Consider the following 25,241-nt stretch of genomic DNA (forward strand, 5'->3'; position numbering starts at 1 on the left):
AGCTCATACAAGGAGAAGACTGATCAGAGATGCAGCCAAGAGGCCCATGATCACTCTGGATGAACTGCAGAGATCTACAGCTGAGGTGGGAGACTGTCCATAGGACAACAATCAGTCGTATATTGCACAAATCTGGCCTTTATGGAAGAGTGGCAAGAAGAAAGCCATTTCTTAAAGATATCCATAAAAAGTGTTGTTTAAAGTTTGCCACAAGCCACCTGGGAGACACAGCAAACATGTGGAAGAAGGTGCTCTGGTCAGATGAAACCAAAATGGAACTTTTTGGCAACAATGCAAAACGTTATGTTTGGCGTAAAAGCAACACAGCTCATCACCCTGAACACACCATGCCCACTGTCAAACATGGTGGTGGCAGCATCATGGTTTGGGCCTGCTTTTCTTCAGCAGGGACAGGGAAGAGGGTTAATATTGATGGGAAGATGGATGGAGCCAAATACAGGACCATTCTGGAAGAAAACCTGATGGAGTCTGCAAAAGACCTGAGACTGGGACGAAGATTTGTCTTCCAACAAGACAATGATCCAAAACATAAAGCAAAATCTACAATGGAATGGTTCAAAAATAAACATATCCAGGTGTTAGAATGGCCAAGTCAAAGTCCAGACCTGAATCCAATCGAGAATCTGTGGAAAGAACTGAAAACTGCTGTTCACAAATGCTCTCCATCCAACCTCACTGAGCTTGAGCTGTTTTGCAAGGAGGAATGAGAAAAAATGTCAGTCTCTCGATGTGCAAAACTGATAGAGACATACCCCAAGCGACTTACAGCTGTAATCGCAGCAAAAGGTGGCGCTACAAAGTATTAACTTAAGGGGGCTGAATAATTTTGCACGCCCCATTTCTTCAGTTTTTGATTTGTTAAAAAAGTTTGAAATATCCAATAAATGTCGTTCCACTTCGTGATTGTGTCCCACTTGTTGTTGATTCTTCACAAAAAAATACAGTTTTATATCTTTATGTTTGAAGCCTGAAATGTGGCAAAAGGTCGCAAAGTTCAAGGGGGCCGAATACTTTCGCAAGGCACTGTATGTCAGCTGCTACCACTACTACTAATGTTCTGATAATGTTCTGCGTGTCAGCTGCTACCACTACTACTAATGTTCTGATAATGTTCTGCATGTCAGCTGCTACCACTACTACTAATGTTCTGATAATGTTCTGCATGTCAGCTGCTACCACTACTATGAATGTTCTACTAATGTTCTGCATGTCAGCTGCTACCACTACTACAAATGTTCTGATAATGTTCTGCGGTTCAGCTGCTACCACTACTACTAATGTTCTGCGTGTCAGCTGCTACCACTACTACCAATTTTCTGATAATGTTCTGCATGTCAGCTGCTACCACTACTACCAATTTACTGATAATGTTCTGTATGTCAGCTGCTACCACTACTACGAATGTTCTAATAATGTTCTGCATGTCAGCTGCTACCACTACTACCAATGTTCTGATAATATTCTGCAGGTCAGCTGATACCACTACTACTAATGTTCTGATAATGTTCTGCATGTCAGCTGCTACCACTACTACTAATGTTCTGATAATATTCTGCAGGTCAGCTGATACCACTACTACTAATGTTCTGCATGTCATCTGCTACCACTACTACCAATGTTCTGATAATGTTCTGCATGTCAGCTGCTACCACTACTACTAATGTTCTGCATGTCAGCTGCTACCACTACTACTAATGTTCTGATAATGGTCTGCGTGTCAGTTGCTACCACTACTACTAATGCTCTGATAATGTTCTGATAATGTTCTGATAATGGTCTGCGTGTCAGTTGCTACCACTACTACTAATGCTCTGATAATGTTCTGATAATGTTCTGCAATGTCAGCTGCTACCACTACTACTAATGTTCTGCATGTCAGCTGCTACCACTACTACTAATGTTCTGATAATGGTCTGCGTGTCAGCTGCTTCCACTACTACTAATGTTCTGCATGTCAGGTGCTACCACTACTACCAATGTACTGATAATGCTCTCTATGTCTGCTGCTACCACTACTACTAATGTTCTGCATGTCAGGTGCTACCACTACTACCAATGTTCTGATAATGTTCTGTATGTCAGCTGCTACTACTACTACTAATGTTCTGATAATGTTCTGCGTGTCAGCTGCTACCACTACTACTAATGTTCTGATAATGTTCTGCGTGTCAGCTGCTACCACTACTACTAATGTTCTGATAATGTTCTGCGTGTCAGCTGCTACCACTACTACTAATGTTCTGATAATGTTCTGCATGTCAGCTGCTACCACTACTACTAATGTTCTGATAATGTTCTGCATTACAGCTGCTACCACTACTACTAATGTTCAGATAATGTTCTGCATGTCAGCTGCTACCACTACTAACAATGTTCTTATAATGTTCTGATAATGTTCTGCATGTCAGCTGCTACCACTACTACCAATTTACTGATAATGTTCTGTATGTCAGCTGCTACCACTACTACTAATGTTCTGATAATGTTCTGCGTGTCAGCTGCTACCACTACTACTAATGTTCTGATAATGTTCTGCGTGTCAGCTGCTACCACTACTACGAATGTTCTACTAATGTTCTGCATGTCAGCTGCTACCACTACTCAAATGTTCTGATAATGTTCTGCGGTTCAGCTGCTACCACTACTACTAATGTTCTGCGTGTCAGCTGCTACCACAACTACCAATGTTCTGATAATGTTCTGCATGTCAGCTGCTACCACTACTACTAATGTTCTGCATGTCAGCTGCTACCTCTACTACCAATGTTCTGATAATGTTCTGCATGTCAGCTGCTACCACTACTACGAATGTTCTAATAATGTTCTGCATGTCAGCTGCTACCACTACTACCAATGTTGTGATAATATTCTGCGGGTCAGCTGCTACCACTACTACTAATGTTCTGCATGTCAGCTGCTACCACTACTACCAATGTTCTGATAATGTTCTGCATGTCAGCTGCTACCACTACTACTAATGTTCTGCATGTCAGCTGCTACCACTACTACCAATGTTCTGATAATGTTCTGCATGTCAGGTGCTACCACTACTACTAATGTTCTGATAATGTTCTGCATGTCAGGTGCTACCACTACTACTAATGTTCTGATAATGTTCTGCATGTCAGGTGCTACCACTACTACTAATGTTCTGATAATGTTCTGCGTGTCATCTGCTACCACTACTACCAATGTTCTGATAATGTTCTGATAATGTTCTGCATGTCTGCTGCTACCACTACTACTAATGTTCTGCATGTCAGCTGCTACCACTACTACCAATGTACTGATAATGTTCTGTATGTCAGCTGCTACCACTACTACTAATGTTCTGATAATGTTCTGCATGTCAGGTGCTACCACTACTACCATTGTTCTGATAATGTTCTAATAATGTTCTATATGTCAGCTGCTACCACTACTACTAATGTTCTGCATGTCAGCTGCTACCACCACTACCAATGTACTGATAATGTTCTTCGTGTCAGCTGCTACCACTACTACTAATGTTCTGATAATGTTCTTCCTGTCAGCTGCTACCACTACTACTAGTGTTCTGATAATGTTCTGTATGTCAGTTGCTACCACTACTACTAATGTTCTGCATGTCAGCTGCTCCCACTACTTCTAATGTTCTGATAATGTTCTGCATGTCATCTGCTACCACTACTACTAATGTTCTGCATGTCAGGTGCTACCACTACTACTAATGTTCTGCATGTCAGGTGCTACCACTACTACTAATGTTCTGCATGTCTGGTGCTACCACTACTACTAATGTTCTGCATGTCAGGTGCTACCACTACTACTAATGTTCTGATAATGTTCTGTGTGTCAGCTGCTACCACTACTACCAATGTACTGATAATGTTCTTCGTGTCAGCTGCTACCACTACTACTAATGTTCTGATAATGTTCTGCATGTCAGCTGCTACCACTACTACTAATGTTCTGCTTGTCAGCTGCTACCACTACTACTAATGTTCTGATAATTTTCTTTGTGTCAGCTGCTACCACTACTACTAATGTTCTGATAATGTTCTGCATGTCAGCTGCTACCACTACTACTAATGTTCTGCATGTCAGCTGCTACCATTACTACTAATGTTCTGATAATGTTCTGAATGTCAGCTGCTACTACTACTGCTAATGTTCTGCGTGTCAGCTGCTACTACTAATACTAATGATCTGCATGTCAGGTGCTACCACTACTACTAATGTTCTGCATGTCAGGTGCTACCACTACTACTAATGTTCTGATAATGTTCTTATAATATTCTGCATGTCAGCTTCTACCGCTACTACTAATGTTCTGCATGTCAGGTGCTACCACTACTACTAATGTTCTGCATGTCTGGTGCTACCGCTACTACTAATGTTCTGCATGTCAGGTGCTACCACTACTACTAATGTTCTGATAATGTTCTTATAATGTTCTGCATGTCAGCTGCTACCACTTCTATTAATGTTCTGATAATGTTCTGCATGTCAGCTGCTACCACTACTACTAATGTTCTGCATGTCATCTGCTACCACTACTACTAATGTTCTGATAATGGTCTGCGTGTCAGTTGCTACCACTACTACTAATGTTCTGATAATGTTCTGCTTTTCAGCTGCTACCAATACTACTAATGTTCTGATAATGTTCTATGTGTCAGCTGCTACCACTACTACTAATGTTCTGATAATGTTCTGCATATCAGCTGCTACCACTACTACTAATGTTCGGATAATGTTCTGATAATGTTCTGCATGTCAGCTGCTACCACGACTACTAATGTTCTGATAATGTTCTGCGTGTCAGCTGCTACCCCTAATACTAATGTTCTGATAATGTTCTGCATGTCAACTGCTACCACTACTACTAATGTTCTGCATGTCAGCTGCTACTACTACTAATGTTCTGATAATGTTTTGATAATGTTCTGCATGTCAGCTGCTACCACTACTACTAATGTTCTGCATGTCAGCTGCTACCACTACTACTAATGTTCTGATAATGTTCTGCATGTCAGCTGCTACCACTACTACTAATGCTCTGCATGTCATCTGCTACCACCACTACTAATGTTCTGATAATGGTCTGCGTGTCAGTTGCTACCACTACTACTAATGTTCTGATAATTTTCTTCGTGTCAGCTGCTACCACTACTACTAATGTTCTGATAATGTACTGCATGTCAGCTGCTACCACTACAACTAATGTTCGGATAATGTTCTGATAATGTTCTGCATGTCAGGTGCTACCACTACTACTAATGTTCTGATAATGTTCTGCATGTCAGGTGCTACCACTACTACTAATGTACTGATAATGTTCTGCATGTCAGCTGCTACTACTACTGCTAATGTTCTGCGTGTCAGCTGCTACTACTACTGCTAATGTTCTGCGTGTCAGCTGCTACCACTACTACTAATGTTCTGATAATGTTCTTATAATGTTCTGCATGTCAGCTGCTACCACTACTATTAATGTTCTGATAATGTTCTGCATGTCAGCTGCTACCACTACTACTAATGTTCTGCATGTCAGCTGCTACCACTACTACTAATGTTCTGATAATGGTCTGCGTGTCAGTTGCTACCACTACTACTAATGTTCTGATTATGTTCTGCTTTTCAGCTGCTACCAATACTACTAATGTTCTGATAATGTTCTGTGTGTCAGCTGCTACCACTACTACTAATGTTCTGATAATGTTCTGCGTGTCAGGTGCTACCACTAATACTAATGTTCTGATAATGTTCTGCATGTCAACTGCTACCACTACTACTAATGTTCTGCATGTCTGCTGCTACTACTACTAATGTTCTGATAATGTTTTGATAATGTTCTGCATGTCAGCTGCTATCACTACTACTAATGTTCTGCATGTCAGCTGCTACCACTACTACTAATGTTCTGATAATGTTCTGTATGTCATCTGCTACCACCACTACTAATGTTCTGATAATGTTCTGCATGTCAGCTGCTACCACTACTACTAATGCTCTGATAATGTTCTACATGTCATCTGCTACCACCACTACTAATGTTCTGATAATGTTATGCATGTCATCTGCTACCACTACTACTAATGTTCTGCATGTCAGCTGCTACCACTACTACTAATGTTCTGATAATGTTCTGTATGTCAGCTGCTACCTCTACTACTAATGTTCTGATAATGTTCTGATAATGTTCTGCATGTCATCTGCTACCACTACTACTAATGTTCTGATTATGCTCTGCTTTTCAGCTGCTACCACTACTACTAATGTTCTGATTATGTTCTGCTTTTCAGCTGCTACCACTACTGATAATGTTCTGCATGTCAACTGTTTCCACTACTGCTAATGTTCTGTTAATGTTCTGCATGTCAGCTGTTTCCACTACTACTAATGTTCTGATGATGTTCTGCGTGTCAGTTGCTACTACTACTACTAATTTTCTTATAATGTTTTGCATGTCAGCTGCTACCACTACTACTAATGTTCTGATAATGTTCTGCATGTCATCTGCTACCACTACTACTTATGTTCTGCATGTCAGTTGCTACCACTACTACTAATGTTCTGATAATGTTCTGCGTGTCATCTGCTTCCACTACTACTAATGTTGTTATAATGTTCTGCATGTCAGCTGCTACCACTACTACTAATGTTCTGATAATGTTCTGTATGTCATCTGCTACCACTACTACTAATGTTCTGATAATGTTCTGCGTGTCATCTGCTACCACTACTACTAATGTTCTGCATGTCAGTTGCTACCACTACTACTAATGTTCTGATAATGTTCTGCGTGTCAGCTGCTACCACTTCTACTAATGTTCCGTATGTCATCTGCTAACACTACTACTAATGTTGTGATAATGTTCTGCATGTCAGCTGCTACCACTACTACTAATGTTCTGCATGTCATCTGCTAACACTACTACTAATGTTCTGATAATGTTCTGCGTGTCAGCTGCTACCACTTCTACTAATGTTCCGTATGTCATCTGCTACCACTACTACTAATGTTCTGATAATGTTCTGCATGTCAGCTGCTACCACTTCTACTAATGTTCCGTATGTCATCTGCTACCACTACTACTAATGTTCCGTATGTCATCTGCTAACACTACTACTAATGTTCTGATAATGTTCTGCGTGTCAGCTGCTACCACTTCTACTAATGTTCCGTATGTCATCTGCTACCACTACTACTAATGTTCCGTATGTCATCTGCTACCACTTCTACTAATGTTCCGTATGTCATCTGCTAACACTACTACTAATGTTCTGATAATGTTCTGCGTGTCAGCTGCTACCACTTCTACTAATGTTCCGTATGTCATCTGCTACCACTACTACTAATGTTGTGATAATGTTCTGCGTGTCAGCTGCTACCACTTCTACTAATGTTCCGTATGTCATCTGCTAACACTACTACTAATGTTGTGATAATGTTCTGCATGTCAGCTGCTACCACTTCTACTAATGTTCCGTATGTCATCTGCTACCACTACTACTAATGTTCTGATAATGTTCTGCGTGTCAGCTGCTACCACTTCTACTAATGTTCCTTATGTCATCTGCTACCACTACTACTAATGTTCCGTATGTCATCTGCTAACACTACTACTAATGTTCTGATAATGTTCTGCGTGTCAGCTGCTACCACTTCTACTAATGTTCCGTATGTCATCTGCTACCACTACTACTAATGTTCCGTATGTCATCTGCTACCACTTCTACTAATGTTCCGTATGTCATCTGCTAACACTACTACTAATGTTCTGATAATGTTCTGCGTGTCAGCTGCTACCACTTCTACTAATGTTCCGTATGTCATCTGCTACCACTACTACTAATGTTGTGATAATGTTCTGCGTGTCAGCTGCTACCACTTCTACTAATGTTCCGTATGTCATCTGCTAACACTACTACTAATGTTGTGATAATGTTCTGCATGTCAGCTGCTACCACTTCTACTAATGTTCCGTATGTCATCTGCTACCACTACTACTAATGTTCTGATAATGTTCTGTATGTCATCTGCTACCACTACTACTAATGTTCTGATAATGTTCTGCGTGTCATCTGCTACCACTACTACTAATGTTCTGCATGTCAGTTGCTACCACTACTACTAATGTTCTGATAATGTTCTGCGTGTCAGCTGCTACCACTTCTACTAATGTTCCGTATGTCATCTGCTAACACTACTACTAATGTTGTGATAATGTTCTGCATGTCAGTTGCTACCACTACTACTAATGTTCTGATAATGTTCTGTATGTCATCTGCTACCACCACTACTAATGTTCTGATAATGTTCTTATAATGTTCTGCATGTCAGCTACAACCACTTCTACTAAAGTTCTGCATGTCAGCTGCTACCACTACTACTAATGTTCTGATTATGTTCTGCATGTCATCTGCTACCACTACTACTAATGTTCTGATAATGTTCTTATAATGTTCTGCATGTCAGCTACTACCACTTCTACTAATGTTCTGATAATGTTCTGCATGACAGCTGCTACCACTTATACTAATGTTCTGCATGTCAGCTGCTACCACTACTACTAATGTTCTGCATGTCAGCTACAACCACTTCTACTAAAGTTCTGCATGTCAGCTGCTACCACTACTACTAATGTTCTGATAATGTTCTGCGTGTCATCTGCTACCACTACTACTAATGTTCTGCATGTCAGCTGCTACCACTACTACTAAAGTTCTGCATGTCAGCTGCTACCACTACTACTAATGTTCTGATAATGTTCTGCGTGTCAGCTGCTACCACTACTACTAATGTTCTGATAATGTTCTGCATGTCAGCTGCTACCACTACTACTAATGTTCTAATCATCAGTCTCCCTCTGTGACCCTCATTCCCTCTAGTCTCCATCAGTCTCCCTCTGTGACCCTCAACCCTTCTAGTCTCTATCAGTCACCCTTAGCCCCTCTAGCCCCCTTTAGCGTCCCTCTCTGGCCCTTAGCCCCTCTAGCCCCCTTTAGCGTCCCTCCCTGGCCCGCAGCCCCTCTAGCCCCCTTTAGCATCCCTCCCTGGCCCTCAGCCCCTCTAGCCCCCTTTAGCGTCCCTCCCTGGCCCTCATCCCCTCTAGCCCCCTTTAGCGTCCCTCCCTGGCCCTTAGCCCCTCTAGCCCCCTTTAGCGTCCCTCCCTGGCCCTTAGCCCTTCTAGCCCCCTTTAGCGTCCCGCTCTGGCCCTTAGCCCCTCTAGCCCCCTTTAGCGTCCCTCCCTGGCCCTCAGCCCCTCTAACCCCCTTTAGCGTCCCTCCCTGGCCCTCAGCCCCTCTAGCCCCCTTTAGCGTCCCTCCCTGGCCCTTAGCCCCTCTAGCCCCCTTTAGCGTCCCTCCCTGGCCCTCAGCCCCTCTAGCCCCCTTTAGCGTCCCTCCCTGGCCCTCAGCCCCTCTAGCCCCCTTTAGCGTCCCTCCCTGGCCCTTAGCCCCCTTTAGCGTCCCTCCCTGGCCCTTAGCCCCTCTAGCCCCCTTTAGCGTCCCTCCCTGGCCCTCAGCCCCTCTAGCCCCCTTTAACGTCCCTCCCTGGCCCTCATCCCCTCTAGCCCCCTTTAGTGTCCCTCCCTGGTCATCAGTCTCCATCAGCGTCCCTCCCTGGCCCTCAGCCCCTCTAGTCTCGTATTCGTCGTCAGCCTGCTCTCTGCTTCTCATGTTTCAACCTCCTTCCCTGGTCCGTACCCTCAGCCTAAAACCCTCAGCCATACAGCAGGACCCTCAGCCTAAAATTCAACCCTCCCTCATCCTAACCCTCAGCCTAAAACTCCCTCCCTGGTCCTAACCTTAAGCCTAAAACCCTCAGCCGTGCAGCAGGACCCTCAGCCTAAAGTACTTCATCCCTGGTCCTAGCCCTCAGCCTAAAGCACTTCATCCCTGGTCTTTACCCTCAGCCATACAGCAGGACCCTCAGCCTAAAGTACTGCATCCCTGGTCCTAGCCCTCAGCCTAAAACACTCCCTCCCTGGTCCTAACCCTCAGCCTAAAGCTCTCCCGCCCTGGTTCTTACCATCAGCCATACAGCAGGACCATAAGCCTAAAACACTCCCTTTCTTGTCCTAACCCTTAGCCTGAAGAACTCCCTCGCTGGTCCTAACCCTCAGCCTAGAGAACTCCCTCCCTGTTCCTAACCCTCAGCCTATAGAACTCCCTCGCTGGTCCTAACCCTCAGCCTATTGAACTCCCTCTCTGGTCCTAACCCTCAGCCTATTGAACTCCCTCGCTGGTCCTAACCCTCAGCCTATTGAACTCCCTCTCTGGTCCTAACCCTCAGCCTATAGAACTCCCTCGGTGGTCCTAACCCTTAGCCTAGAGAACTCCCTCCCTGTTCTTAACCCTCAGCCTATAGAACTCCCTCCCTGTTCCTAACCCTCAGCCTATTGAACTCCCTCTCTGGTCCTAACCCTCAGCCTATTGAACTTCCTCTCTTGTCCTAACCCTCAGCCTAGAGAACTCCCTCTCTGGTCCTAACCCTCAGCCTAGAGAACTCTCTCTCTGGTCCTAACCCTCAGCCTATTGAACTCCCTCTCTGGTCCTAACCCTCAGCCTATTGAACTCCCTCTCTGGTCCTAACCCTCAGCCTATAGAACTCCCTCCCTGGTCCTAACCCTCAGCCTATAGAACTCCCTCGCTGGTCCTAACCCTTAGCCTAGAGAACTCCCTCCCTGTTCCTAACCCTCAGCCTATAGAACTCCCTCCCTGTTCTTAACCCTCAGCCTATTGAACTCCCTCTCTGGTCCTAACCCTCCGCCTATTGAACTCCTTCTCTGGTCCTAACCCTCAGCCTAGAGAACTCCCTCTCTGGTCCTAACCCTCAGCCTAGAGAACTCCCTCTCTGGTCCTAACCCTCAGCCTATTGAACTCCCTCGCTGGTCCTAACCCTCAGCCTATTGAACTCCCTCCCTGGTCCTAACCCTCAGCCTATAGAACTCCCTCGCTGGTCCTAACCCTCAGCCTATAGAACTCCCTCTCTGGTCCTAACCCTCAGTCCCACAGCAGGACACTGTGTCTCTAACGGTCACTGTCTCTTTTTTAGGTGGGAGCTGAATGCCATGACCACCAACAGTAACATCAGCAGACCTATCTTCTCCTCTCATGGCTAAACTGACCCAGAACACCAGGGCTGAACTGACCTCAAAACTACCACAATACCAGAACACCAGGGCTGAACTGACCCAGAGCTACCACAGTACCAGAACACCAGGGCTGAACTGACCCAGAGCTAGCTGGCTGTCATAGTACCAGAAGATGATCCACCATCTGAGCTGGCCTTTGACGCTACTAGAACCTGGGAGAGAACCCTACGGTCTGGCCTTAACCAACTGCACTTAGCTCAAGCAGTATCAGGGCTGACTCCACCAGAACCTTAACGCTCTGAAGTCCTGTCAGTAAAACCATGTTTCTCTTAGTTATAGATCAGAACCTGTCTGGTTGTCCTAGGTCTGGTTCTCTACCTGCCAGGGCTGTTTGAATCTACTGGACCTGAAGACCTGGAGGCTGTCTGCCTGTCTGTTTTTACAGTAACATTTTGATCTGGTCTGGATTGAAGTTTTCTTCTTCCTTGGTTTGTCTATCTATCGCTCTCTCTCTATCATTTTCTCTCTCTCTCGCTTCTCTTGTTGTCCTCCCTGGACACTATCAGGAGGGGATGAATGGTGCATTAGTATCTGGGTTTGTGTTGCTCTCTTTCTCAATGTGAATCACCTTGATCGTTTTACCAGTATTACGACAAGCAGAACATATTCTTCACTCAACACTGATTTCTCTTTCTTGAAAGAGTTGCAGAAGTGAATGCTGACATTTTGACATTTAGTTTTCTCTGCTCCGTACTCTCTCCTGACTGATCAAATGTCTGTGGAGGGGCACCCCTCCACCATTGGTTTTGTTTAACAGCTCATCAGGGAAGGGACAGAAGTTCTGAACTCAAAATGTCCTGAGTGGATAACTAACCTCTCTTCTCTCTGTGGAGGTGAAATACGTGTCATCCCACTGTACCAGCTGAGAGAATGCCTCTAGAATGCATCCGTCACAGCCAACCACCGTAGAACCCCATACGGCTGTGCTGCTCTCTGCTTACAGCTGACTCTAGAAGTTAGAATAAGCTTAACAAAGTTAAAAGTTCCATTCATCTCCTGGTTAGTCTTTAACTGTCACTCATGCAACATGTGAAGATTTTGGACCCACCACATGGAGCCTGCCTGTTGAACAAACCTAGAATACAACATTGGGTGTAGAGGACAGTACTATAGTACTATTCTATATTACGACTAGGGTAGTACAGCACTATACTGCTACTAGGGTACTATACTACTGGGTACTATAGTAATATACTACTGCTATACTACTAGGGTACTGTAGTATTAGGCTACTATAGTACTTTACTACTACTACTACACTGCTAGGGTACTATAGTACTATACTACTACTATACTACTAGGGTGCTATAGTACTATACTACTACTACACTGCTAGGGTACTATAGTACTATACTACTACTATACTACTAGGGTGCTATAGTACTATACTACTAGGGTACTATAATACTACTGTGGTATACTGTTACACTACTGGGGTACTATAGTATTATACTACTGGAGTACCCTAGTAGTACTGTAGTAGTGTAGTACTACAGTATCCTAGTAGTAGTATAGAATGATAGTACCCTAGTAGTACAGGGTACCGTAGTAATATACTACTACTGTACTACTAGGGTACTGTACTGCTAGTATACTATACTACTTCAATACTAGGGTACTATCGTACTATACTAGAAACACCTGTCCTACACCTTCCTGACATTAGCCATATATTTTAGCCCAGGCAGAAGAACATTTAATTAACCCCTGGGTGCTTCCCTGCTGATCAACATACATACCTTCAGCCCCTGCTGATTAACATGCATACCTTCAGCCCCTACTGTTCAACATGCATACCTTCAGCCCCTGCTGATTAACATGCATACCTTCAGCCCCTGCTGAATAACATGCATACCTTCAGCCCCTGCTGAATAACATGCATACCTTCAGCCCCTACTGATTAACATGCATACCTTCAGCCCCTGCTGATCAACATGCATACCTTCAGCCCCTGCTGATCAACATGCATACCTTCAGCCCCTACTGATCAACATGCATACCTTCAGCCCCTACTGATCAACATGCATACATTCAGCCCCTGCTGATCAACATGCATACCTTCAGCCCCTACTGATCAACATACATACCTTCAGCCCCTGCTGATCAACATGCATACCTTCAGCCCCTACTGATCAACATGCATACCTTCAGCCCCTACTGATCAACATGCATACCTTCAGCCCCTGCTGATCAACATGCATACCTTCAGCCCCTGCTGATCAACATGCATACCTTCAGCCCCTACTGATCAACATGCATACCTTCAGCCCCTACTGATCAACATGCATACCTTCAGCCCCTGCTGATCAACATGCATACCTTCAGCCCCTGCTGATCAACATGCATACCTTCAGCCCCTACTGATCAACATGCATACCTTCAGCCCCTACTGATCAACATGCATACCTTCAGCCCCTGCTGATTAACATGCATACCTTCAGCCCCTACTGATCAACATGCATACCTTCAGCCCCTACTGATCAACATGCATACATTCAGCCCTACTGATCAACATACATACCTTCAGCCCCTGCTGATTAACATGCATACCTTCAGCCCTGCTGATCAACATGCATACCTTCAGCCCCTGCTGATCAACATGCATACCTCCAGCCCCTACTGATCAACATGCATACCTTCAGCCCTACTGATCAACATGCATACCTTCAGCCCCTACTGATCAACATGCATACCTTCAGCCCTACTGATCAACATGCATACCTTCAGCCCCTACTGATCAACATGCATACCTTCGGCCCCTTCTGATCAACATACATACCTTCAGCCCCTGCTGATCAACATGCATACCTTCAGCCCCTACTGATCAACATGCATACCTAAAGCCCCTACTGATCAACATGCATACCTTCAGCCCCTGCTGATCAACATGCATACCTTCAGCCCCTACTGATCAACATGCATACCTTCAGCCCTACTGATCAACATGCATACCTTCAGCCCCTACTGATCAACATGCATACCTTCAGCCCTACTGATCAACATGCATACCTTCAGCCCTACTGATCAACATACATACCTTCAGCCCCTACTGATCAACATGCATACCTTCAGCCCTACTGATCAACATACATACCTTCAGCCCCTGCCCAAAGCCAAGGAGGTGGGATATTCTATTATGTTTTATTTTTCTGTGCCAAATATATTTAGGTTTCATGCTAACCCAAATGGCCAATGGATGAGGACTAAAGCTAGAGTTCATCATCCTCCACCCTACCTGACCACCCTCCACCCTACCTGACCACCCTCCACCCTACCTGACCACCCTCCGCCCTACCTGACCAACCTACACCCTACCTGACCACCCACCACCCTACCTGACCACCCTCCACCCTACCTGACCACCCTCCACCCTACCTGACCACCCACACCCTACCTGACCACCCTCCCTGACCACCCTATACCCTACCTGACTCCTCTCTACCCTGCCTGACTCCACTCCACCCTACCTGACTACCCTCCCCCCTACCTGACCACCCTCCACCCTACCTGACCACCCTCCACACTATTTGACCACCCTATACCCTTCCTGACTAACCTCCACCCTACCTGACCACCTTACACCCTACCTGACCACCCTCCACCCTACCTGACCACCCTATACCCTACCTGACCACCCTCCACGCTATGTGACCACCCTATACCCTACCTGACTAACCTCCACCCTACCTGACCACCCTCCCTGACTCCCCTCCACCCTGCCTGACCACCCTATACCCTACCTGACCACCCTATACCCTACCTTACCACCCTACCTGGCCACCCTCCACGCTATTTGACCACCCTATACCCTACCTGACTCCCCTCCACCCTGCCTGACCACCCTATTTGACCACCCCATACCCTACCTGACTCCCCTCCTTGCCTGACTACCCTATACCCTACCTAACCACCCTACCTGACCACCTTATACCCTACTTGACCACCCTCCACCCTACCTGACCACCCTCAACCGTACCTGACCACCCTCCCTGACCACCCTATACCCTACCTGACCACCCTATACCCTACCTGACCACCCTCCACCCTACCTGACCACCCACCACCCTACCTGACCACCCTCCACCCTACCTGACCACCCTCCACCCTACCTGACCACCCTCCACCCTACCTGACCACCCACACCCTACCTGACCACCCTATACCCTACCTGACCACCCTATTTGACCGCCCTATACCCTACCTGACTCCTCTCTACCCTGCCTGACTCCACTCCACCCTACCTGACTACCCTCCCCCCTACCTGACCACCCTCCACCCTACATGACCACCCTCCACACTATTTGACCACCCTATACCCTTCCTGACTAACCTCCACCCTACCTGACCACCTTACACCCTACCTGACCACCTTACACCCTACCTGACCACCCTCCACCCTACCTGACCACCCTATACCCTACCTGACCACCCTCCACCCTACCTGACCACCCTATACCCTACCTGACCACCCTACCTGACCACCCTCCACGCTATGTGACCACCCTATACCCTACCTGACCACCCTATACCCTACCTGACTAACCTCCACCCTACCTGACCACCCTCCCTGACTCCCCTCCACCCTGCCTGACCACCCTATACCCTACCTGACCACCCTATTTGACCACCCTATACCCTACCTGACCACCCTACCTGGCCACCCTCCACGCTATTTGACCACCCTATGCCCTACCTGACTCCCCTCCACCCTGCCTGACCACCCTATACCCTACCTGACCACCCTATTTGACCACCCCATACCCTACCTGACTCCCCTCCTTGCCTGACTACCCTATACCCTACCTAACCACCCTACCTGACCACCTTATACCCTACTTGACCACCCTCCACCCTACCTGACCACCCTCCCTGACCACCCTATACCCTACCTGACCACCCTATACCTTTCCTGACTACCCTCCACCCTAGCTGACCACCCTACCTGACTACCCTGCACCCAAATCAAAATCAAATCAAATGTATTTATATAGCCCTTCGTACATCAGCTGATATCTCAAAGTTCTGTACAGAAACCCAGCCTAAAACCCCAAACAGCAAGCAATGCAGGTGTAGAAGCCCTTCCTGACTACCCTCCACCCTACCTGACCACCCTCCACCCTACCTGACCACCCTATACATTTCCTGACTACCCTCCACCCTAGCTGACCACCCTACCTGACTACCCTGCACCCTACCTGACCACCCTATACCCTACCTAACCACCCTATACCCTATCTGACCACCCTCCACCCTACCTGACCACCCTCCACCCTACCTGACCACCTTATACCCTACCTGACAACCCTCCACCCTACCTGACCACCTTATACCCTACCTGACCACCCTACCTGACCACCCTATACCCTACCTGACCACCCTCCACCCTACCTGACCACCCTCCACCCTACCTGACCACCTTATACCCTACCTGACCACCTTATACCCTACCTGACCACCCTATAGCCTACCTGACCACCCTATAGCCTACCTGACTACCCTCCACCCTACCTGACCACCCTCCACCCTACCTGACCACCCTATACATTTCCTGACTACCCTCCACCCTAGCTGACCACCCTACCTGACTACCCTGCACCCTACCTGACCACCCTATACCCTACCTAACCACCCTATACCCTATCTGACCACCCTACACCCTACCTGACCACCTTATACCCTACCTGACCACCCTCCACCCTACCTGACCACCTTATACCCTACCTGACCACCCTACCTAACCACCCTATACCCTACCTGACTACCCTCCACCCTACCTGACCACCCTACCTGACTACCCTCCACCCTACCTGACCACCCTACCTGACCACCTTATACCCTACCTGACCACCCTATAGCCTACCTGACCACCCTATAGCCTACCTGACTACCCTCCACCCTACCTGACCACCCTCCACCCTACCTGACCACCCTATACATTTCCTGACTACCCTCCACCCTAGCTGACCACCCTACCTGACTACCCTGCACCCTACCTGACCACCCTATACCCTACCTAACCACCCTATACCCTATCTGACCACCCTACACCCTACCTGACCACCTTATACCCTACCTGACCACCCTCCACCCTACCTGACCACCCTCCACCCTACCTGACCACCTTATACCCTACCTGACAACACTCCACCCTACCTGACCACCTTATACCCTACCTGACCACCCTACCTAACCACCCTATACCCTACCTGACTACCCTCCACCCTACCTGACCACCCTACCTGACTACCCTCCACCCTACCTGACCACCCTACCTGACTACCCTCCACCCTACCTGACCACCCTATACCCTACCTGACCACCCTATACCCTACCTGACTACCCTCCACCCTACCTGACCACCCTATACCCTACCTGACCACCCTATACCCTACCTGACTACCCTCCACCCTACCTGACCACCCTACCTGACCACCTTATACCCTACCTGACCACCCTACCTGACCACCTTATACCCTACTTATTTTGGTTTCATTTATTTATACCAAAGAAAACAAGTGACAGACAACAATACAGATCAAACCAAATCAATAATAAATGTTGTGCAGGTTGGAAGGGCTGATTTAAGAACAACACCTCCAAAAACAATATACAATACAGATGTAGACAAAGGTTTGTTTAAACAGATAACAAAACCTACTAATTATGAATGTATAAATGAATCAGTAATCATTAAACAAATAAATACATATTTTTGTTTTGTTTAGATGTGAGAGTTGGGCTTTATGGAAGGGGTTACTGAGTAGTTTGGTTCATCAAGCTGACCTCCAGTCTTCACTTGAAGTTATTGAGGGATGATGATGTTTTGGCAATGAGAAGATAAGAATTCCAGAGTACCTCTGTATCTGATAGAGAATTGATTAAATGAGGTGTGACAGTGGGGAGGGTGAACGTTATATAGATTAATTTCATAATGAACCTGGAAGAATCCATTGAAGGGTTTAGGTCAACTGTCTTGGAGGTATGAGTATATGTAGATGAAAATGAATAATTGGTGTACATTAATGTTGTAAATAGACAAGATATTGAGTTTCTTAAACAAAGGTGTAGATGGAGCCAGGTAATTAGAGTAGGTGTCTAGTCATGCACATTTCTTTTGTATGATGAGTAATTTGTGTAGGTAGAAGGCATATCTACTGGCCCAGACAATATTCAAGTAAATGAGATATGGGTAACTGAAGCTCCAGTATAGAGATCTGGGTAACTGAAGCTCCAGTATAGAGATCTGGGTAACAACAGCAAATTACTTTGTGAAGATGCTGTAGGAAACAGGTACAAAGTCATATAAGAGTCCTATATCGACATAACTTGAAAGGCCGCTCAGCAAGGAAGAAGCCACTGCTCCAAAACCGCCGTAAAATAGCCAGATTACGGTTTGTAACTGCACATGGGGACAAAGATGGTTCTTTTTGGAGAAGTGTCCTCTGGTCTGATGAAACAAAAATAGAACTGTTTGGCCATAATGACCATCGTTATGTTTGGAGGTAAAGGGGGAGGCTTGCAAGCCGAAGAACACCATCCCAACCGTGAAGCACAGGGTTGGCAGCATCATGTTGTGAGGGTGCTTTGCTGCAGGAGGGTCTGGTGCACCTCACAAAATAGATGGCATCATGACGGAGTAAAATTATGTGGACATATTGAAGCAACATCTCAAGACATCCGTCAGGAAGTTAATGCTTGGTCGCAAATGGTCTTCCAAATGGACAATGACCCCAAGCATACTTCAGAAGTTGTGGCAAAATGGCTTAAGGACAACAAAGTCAAGGTATTGGAGTGGCCATCACAAAGCCCTGACCTCAACCCTATAGAAATGTTTTGGGCAGAACTGGAAATGTGTTTGTGAGCAAGGAGGCCTACAAACCTGACTCAGTTACACCAGCTCTATCAGGAGGAATGGGCCAGAATTCACCCAACTTATTGTGGGAAGCTTGTGGAAGGCTACCCGAAACGTTTGACCCAAATTAAACCATTTATTCTGACATTTCACATTCTTACAATAAAGTGGTGATCCTAACTGACCTAAGACAGGGAATATTTCATTGTTGTTGAATGTTTGCGCTCACTCAAGCACAAATAAAGATGCATTCTTTGGAGGCGGGACTGAGACAGGTAATGGCGGAATGAACAAAGATAAAAACGTAATATTCAATATCGGCAAGTTAGACTAAAATATTAGCACTACACAATCTGGTGGGTGATGACCTTCAATCTGGATAATAACACAAAACAAATCTTAAGACTAGAGACATTTATCGACAAATATTACGAAGACAAGCAACACCCAAACATGACGTAGGGTAAGACAGGGGAACCGATTTCAAAACGAAAACGTGACTCTTCTACAGACACAGACAATTCAATATTTTCACCCCCTGTCACATTCGTCGTAACGAGGAGACCAAGGCGCAGCGTGATTGGAATACATTCTTCTTTCATTAAAACGAAGAACACTTTAACAAACAACAAAATGAACGTGAAGCTATGAACAACTAGTGCTGACATGCAACTACACATAGACAATAACCCACAAAATACCCAAGGAATATGGCTACCGAAATATGGTCCCCAATCAGAGACAACAATAAACAGCTGCCTCTGATTGGGAACCAATCTAGGCAACCATAGACATATAAACACCTAGATATACAAAAACCCCTGGACATACAAAAAACCCTCGACAATACAAAAACTACACATACCACCCTCGTCACACCCTGACCCCGGACTGGGGACCGTCGCTGGAGACCCTGGGCTGGGGACCGATGCTGGAGACCCCGGGCTGGGGACCGATGCTGGAGACCCCGGACTGTGGCCCGTCGTTGGAAGTTCCGGACTGTGGCCCGTCATTGGAGGTTCCGGACTGTGGCCCGTCGTTGGAGGTTCCGGACTGTGGCCCGTCGGAGGAGGTTCCGGACTGTGGCCCGTCGTAGGAGGTTCCGGACTGTGGCCCGTCGTTGGAGGTTCCGGACTGTGGCCCGTCGTTGGAGGTTCCGGACTGTGGCCCGTCGTTGGAGGTTCCGGACTGTGGCCCGTCGTTGGAGGTTCCGGACTGTGGCCCGTCGTTGGAGGTTCCGGACTGTGGCCCGTCGTTGGAGGTTCAGTCTGTGAACTGTCGCCGGAAGCTCTGGACTGGGTACTGTCGCCGGACGCTCTGGACTGGGTACTGTCGCCGGATGCTCTGGACTGCCGACGCACACAGTAGGCCTGGTGCGTGGTGCCGGCACTGGTGGTACCGGGCTGGTGACATGCACCTCAGGGCGAGTATGAGGAGGAACAGGGCGTACTGGACACTGGTGGCGCACTGGTGGTACTGGGCTGGTGACACACACCTCAGAGCGATTGCGGGGAGGAGGCACAGGATACACTGGACCGTGGAGACGCATTGGAGATCCAGAACATAGAGCTGGCTCAATAAATCCTGGCTGGATGCCCATTCCAGCCCGGCAAATGCGAGGAGCTGGAATAGAGCGCACCGGGCTAGAACAGCGCACTGGAGACACCGTGCGCATCTCTGCATAACACGGTGCCTGACCAGTTACACGCTCCCCACAGTAAGCACGAGGAGTTGGCTCAGGTCTCCTACCCGCCAATCTCCTCGTGTGCCTCCCCCTCCCCCCAAAAACAAGATCTTGGGGCTGCCTCTCGGGCTTCCGTGCTAGCCGTGTACCTTCATATCTTTGCTGTTCCTCTATTCTCCTGTATTTATCCTCGTAGTATCGCCGTTCCGCTTTCACTGCCTCTAACTCCTCCTTGGGACTGTGATACTCCCCCGGCTGTGTCCAGGGTCCTGCTCCATCTAATATCTCCTCCCAGATCCATCTCCCCATTAAGCGCTGCTCCTCCTTTTCACGCTGCTTGGTCCTTGTTTGGTGGGTTATTCTGTCACGTTTGTCTTATCGAGGAGACCAAGGCGCAGCGTGATTGGAATACATTCTTCTTTTATTAAAACGAAGAACACTTAAACAAACTAACAAAATGAACGTGAAGCTATAAACAACTAGTGCTGACATGCAACTACACATAGACAATAACCCACAAAATACCCAAGGAATATGGCTACCAAAATATGGTCCCCAATCAGAGACAACGATAAACAGCTGCCTCTGATTGGGAACCAATCTAGGCAACCATAGACGTATAAACACCTAGTAATACAAAAAACCCTAGCCATACAAAAAAACCTAGACAATACAAAAACTACACATACCACCCTCGTCACACCCTGACCTAACCAAAATAATAAAGAAAACAAAGATAACTAAGGTCAGGGCGTGACACCACTGGGAATGGTAAAGGTCGAAACCGATTTTTTTAATTTTAATAAATGACAAACTGGGTATACTTGAATTAGTCAGTAAGGATATAACAGAGTTGAAGGCAAGCCTTGAGATGATTGATTAAAAAGCTGCGACATTGGAGAAGGAAACACACGCTAAAAGGGACAGTCAATAAAATTGAAACTGAAGTGAATTAAATTAAAAAGGAGAACACCATTCTGAGAGAAGCCTTACTTGACATACAGACTAGATCCATGAGAGAGAATCCTGTTCCTGAATCTGTCATTAGAGAGTTCCTCCTTTACAGCGCTTCAGATTCCACGCGAAGCTATCGACAAATCCAACTCGAACATGTATACCGCTTCGGACAGAGAGGGCAGAGGTATGAATGAATTTGCTTCCTTTAAAGATAAATTAATGGTTAAAAGCCTGGGTAAAAGACTTGCTGCGACCAAAATTGGCATGAATGACATGTATCCAATTTTAAAAGAAAATAGATTCAAAGGGAAACGAGTAGCTCTCGTCGTTAATAAACTATAAATTGATAACCAGTTGTTCAGAGACACAAAGACTACTCCATGGTTATTTTAAAAATTACAAAGTCCTTATAGACGAGGAAAATAATGAAACAATTCTAGCCCGGTTATGGATTGTAATAATACAACAAAAAATATAGCTTTTCTGTCCATCTTCACATATAACTAATTGGAACACAAAAGCACTAATTCAACATGGTGAAGATAAAAACTCACTAAGCAGAAGGCACAGTATGTGTGGATGGTGTGGTGTGTGCTTATTTTTTATTTGTTATGTTTGGGAAAGTGTGCCGTTGAGTGAGAAATTAAATGGTTGCTGTTAGGAATTTTATGAAAAATGACTAAAAAATGTGTACATTTAAATAGAACTATAACTAATTAAACTCTACCCTGTTTTACAATATCTGATTAATAATGTTAGTTCCTAAGAAAAGAGGTTATGTAGCATGGACAGGGGGTAATTGGAAATGATAACCAGTGTGGAAGAAGGAATGTATGTGTGTGTGTGTCTAAAGTAAGCAAAGAGGGTCATTAACCTATGTTTGAACCGACCCGGCTATAACTCTGTGGAGAGACAGGGAGAGCCCCTCCAGGTTTTCTGTATCTGGGGGGAACTGGAACTGTCTGCTAAGTGGTAATTAACTGTGGTGAGACTTCAGGAGATAATCCAGATATTGTGTGTAAGTGCATTAGGGGGTTAGAATGGACTTTTGAAGCTGCTTTGCCTTTGTCGGAGAAGAGGAGGGACATCTAAAATGCTATTGGACAAAATGTGAGGTATATAAACTAATGTACATGGTATTATGACCAGAGTTCTCGAAAATAAACACTACTGATTAATTTTAAGACTGGTCTCTGTCCATTTTATGCAAATAAGTATCTTACAAATTCTTAGAAACGGACAGAGTGTTTTAATTGAATCGGTTAATGAACATATAGGAAATAAATTCCTCTAACAGTTGCATATCCTAGAACCAATGTATTGCTGTGAGCAGGGTTGTGAGAGCGCTTTCAATATTGGATATAATTTTTATAATGAATTATACATGAATTATTCATGTATTTATTTTCCTATCATGGTGCAACAGTTTTAAAATAAATTATATATGTAATTTATTTATTGTCCTATCATGGGGAAATACATTTTTTAAATAAATGATATATCTTGTTTATTTATGATCCTATATTAATGGTACGGTACACAACCCTTTACCCTAGACACCCACCTGAATGACCCAGACACTAAGGAGAATTCCCTAACTGTTTTATGGGTCTGCTGTAAGCGGTATGTATGCAGCCATAATGTGGTCAGAGACCTAGAGCAGCACGGCCCCCTCAAGATTCTGAGCCTGCTTGGCAGGGTTGGTCCTGCAAAGCCAAAGCCCCCTAAAGGGAGAGCATATTATACAAGGAAATTCTCAAAGCTGCTAATGAGAACCTTGATGACCTTGTACCTAGCCGGTGGGAATTCCGGTGGGGTGCTCCCACCCAGGCAATGGCAGTGCTGGCAACACTAGCTGCAGTAACCCATGGGGAGGGGGTCACACTTGGACATTCAGAGAGGGGGTATATTATTGTGACCCTGGTGGCACAAAATCAAAAGTCTGATTGCATGGAGATGCTTGGGAATATGGTCAATACGGGGGACCGTGTTGTGGGTGTTTCAGGGAAAATGTGTACATTTGACCTCCATCATCTAGGAAGTGACAATGGTTCATAAAATCTCTCCATTTCTGCCCAGTTTCTGCATGGTCTTGCAGACCTTCTCATACAGCTGCAACTGTATATGCATTTGTAAATCAGGACCTTTCTTGAGTTGGGCTCTGGGATGGTGCAACCGTTGAGAATGTGAGCCTATGGTTGTGTGGGGGGAAAGGGTTGAGTGTGTGGGTGTATGTGCGTATCCCACAACTGTTACGAAGGAGTAAAAGATGTTCGGGACAATAGAGGATGATTCACAGCTAGATACAGTGGGGCAAAAAAGTATTTAGTCAGCCACCAATTGTGCAAGTTCTCCCACTTAAAAAGATGAGAGAGGCCTGTAATTTTTATCATAGGTACACTTCAGCTATGACAGACAAAATGAGAAAAAAAATCCAGAAAATCACATTGTAGGATTTTTAATGAATTTATTTGCAAATTAGTCCTCCACTCGTTACCTGTATTAATGGCACCTGTTTGAACTTGTTAACAGTATAAAAGACACCTGTCCACAACCTCAAACAGTCACACTCCAAGCTCCACTATGGCCAAGACGAAAGAGCTGTCAAAGGACACCAGAAACAAAATTGTAGACCTGCAACAGGCTGGGAAGACTGAATCTGCAATAAGTAAGCAGCTTGGTTTGAAGAAATCAACTGTGGGAGCAATTATTAATTATTAATGGAAGACATACAAGACCACTGATAATCTCCCTCGATCTGGGGCTCCACGCAAGATCTCACCCCGTGGGGTCAAAATGATCACAAGAATGGTGAGCAAAAATCCCAGAACCACACGGGGGGACCTAGTGAATGACCTGCAGAGAGCTGGGACCAAAGTAACAAAGCCTACCATCAGTAACACACTACGCCGCCAAGGACTCAAATCCTGCAGTGCCAGACGTGTCCCCCTGCTTAAGCCAGTGACTGCCCTACACCCTACCTGACTGCCCTACACCCTACCTGACCACTCTAGAACCTACCTGACTACCCTCCACCCTACTTGGTCAACCAACACCCTACCTGACCACCATACATTCTAGCTGACCACCCTCCACCCTACCTGACCACACTGTTTGAAAAAACTACACCCTACCTGACCACCCTCCACCTTACCTGACCACCTGTTACCCTACCTGACCACCCTACAACTTACCTGACCACACTGCCTGACCAATCTACAGCCTACCTGATCACCCTATTCCCTTCCTGACCCCCTTTACCTTACCTGACCACCCTACAGCCTACCAGACCAACCTCCCTCACCATACTACACTCTAACTAATCACCATACACCCTAGCTGGCCCCAACCTACCTGGCCACCCTCCACCCTACCTGACCACCATACGGCCTACCTGATCACCCAACAGTCTATCTGACCACCCCACAGTCTACCTGACCACCCTACTGGCTACCTAATCACCCTAAACCCTACCTGACCACCCTAAACCCTACCTGACTACCCTAAACCCTACCTGACTACCCTAAACCCTACCTGACTACCCTCCACCCTACCTCACTACCCTCCACCCTACCTGACCACC

General features: G+C 45.9%; 1 protein-coding gene and 1 long non-coding RNA gene across 4 annotated transcripts in view; one reads left to right on the forward strand and one right to left on the reverse strand.

Moving 5' to 3' along the window:
- Positions 1 to 14,137, forward strand: part of LOC110499530 (kelch domain-containing protein 3) — an 82,987-nt gene extending 68,850 nt beyond the window's left edge. For 2 of the 3 annotated variants that reach the window (XM_036956450.1, XM_036956452.1), the window contains one exon: positions 11,066 to 14,137. In XM_036956450.1, coding sequence (XP_036812345.1) covers positions 11,066 to 11,132 — 67 coding nt within the window. In that variant the 3' untranslated portion in view covers positions 11,133 to 14,137. Of the gene's footprint in view, positions 1 to 6,308; positions 6,440 to 11,065 lie in introns of those variants that run through there. The other variant, XM_036956451.1, reaches the window with a different exon arrangement.
- A 1,589-nt stretch (positions 14,138 to 15,726) lies between these two features.
- On the reverse strand, positions 15,727 to 16,765 carry LOC118942080. Its single transcript, XR_005038031.1, has 3 exons — positions 16,654 to 16,765; positions 15,899 to 16,247; positions 15,727 to 15,752 (listed from the first exon to the last, which is right to left on the reverse strand). It is a non-coding gene; the product is annotated as an uncharacterized LOC118942080 (long non-coding RNA).
- Positions 16,766 to 25,241: the final 8,476 nt, after the last annotated feature.

Source organism: Oncorhynchus mykiss, chromosome 20, assembly GCF_013265735.2.
Source record: "Oncorhynchus mykiss isolate Arlee chromosome 20, USDA_OmykA_1.1, whole genome shotgun sequence".
Taxonomy (NCBI): Eukaryota; Metazoa; Chordata; class Actinopteri; order Salmoniformes; family Salmonidae; genus Oncorhynchus; species Oncorhynchus mykiss.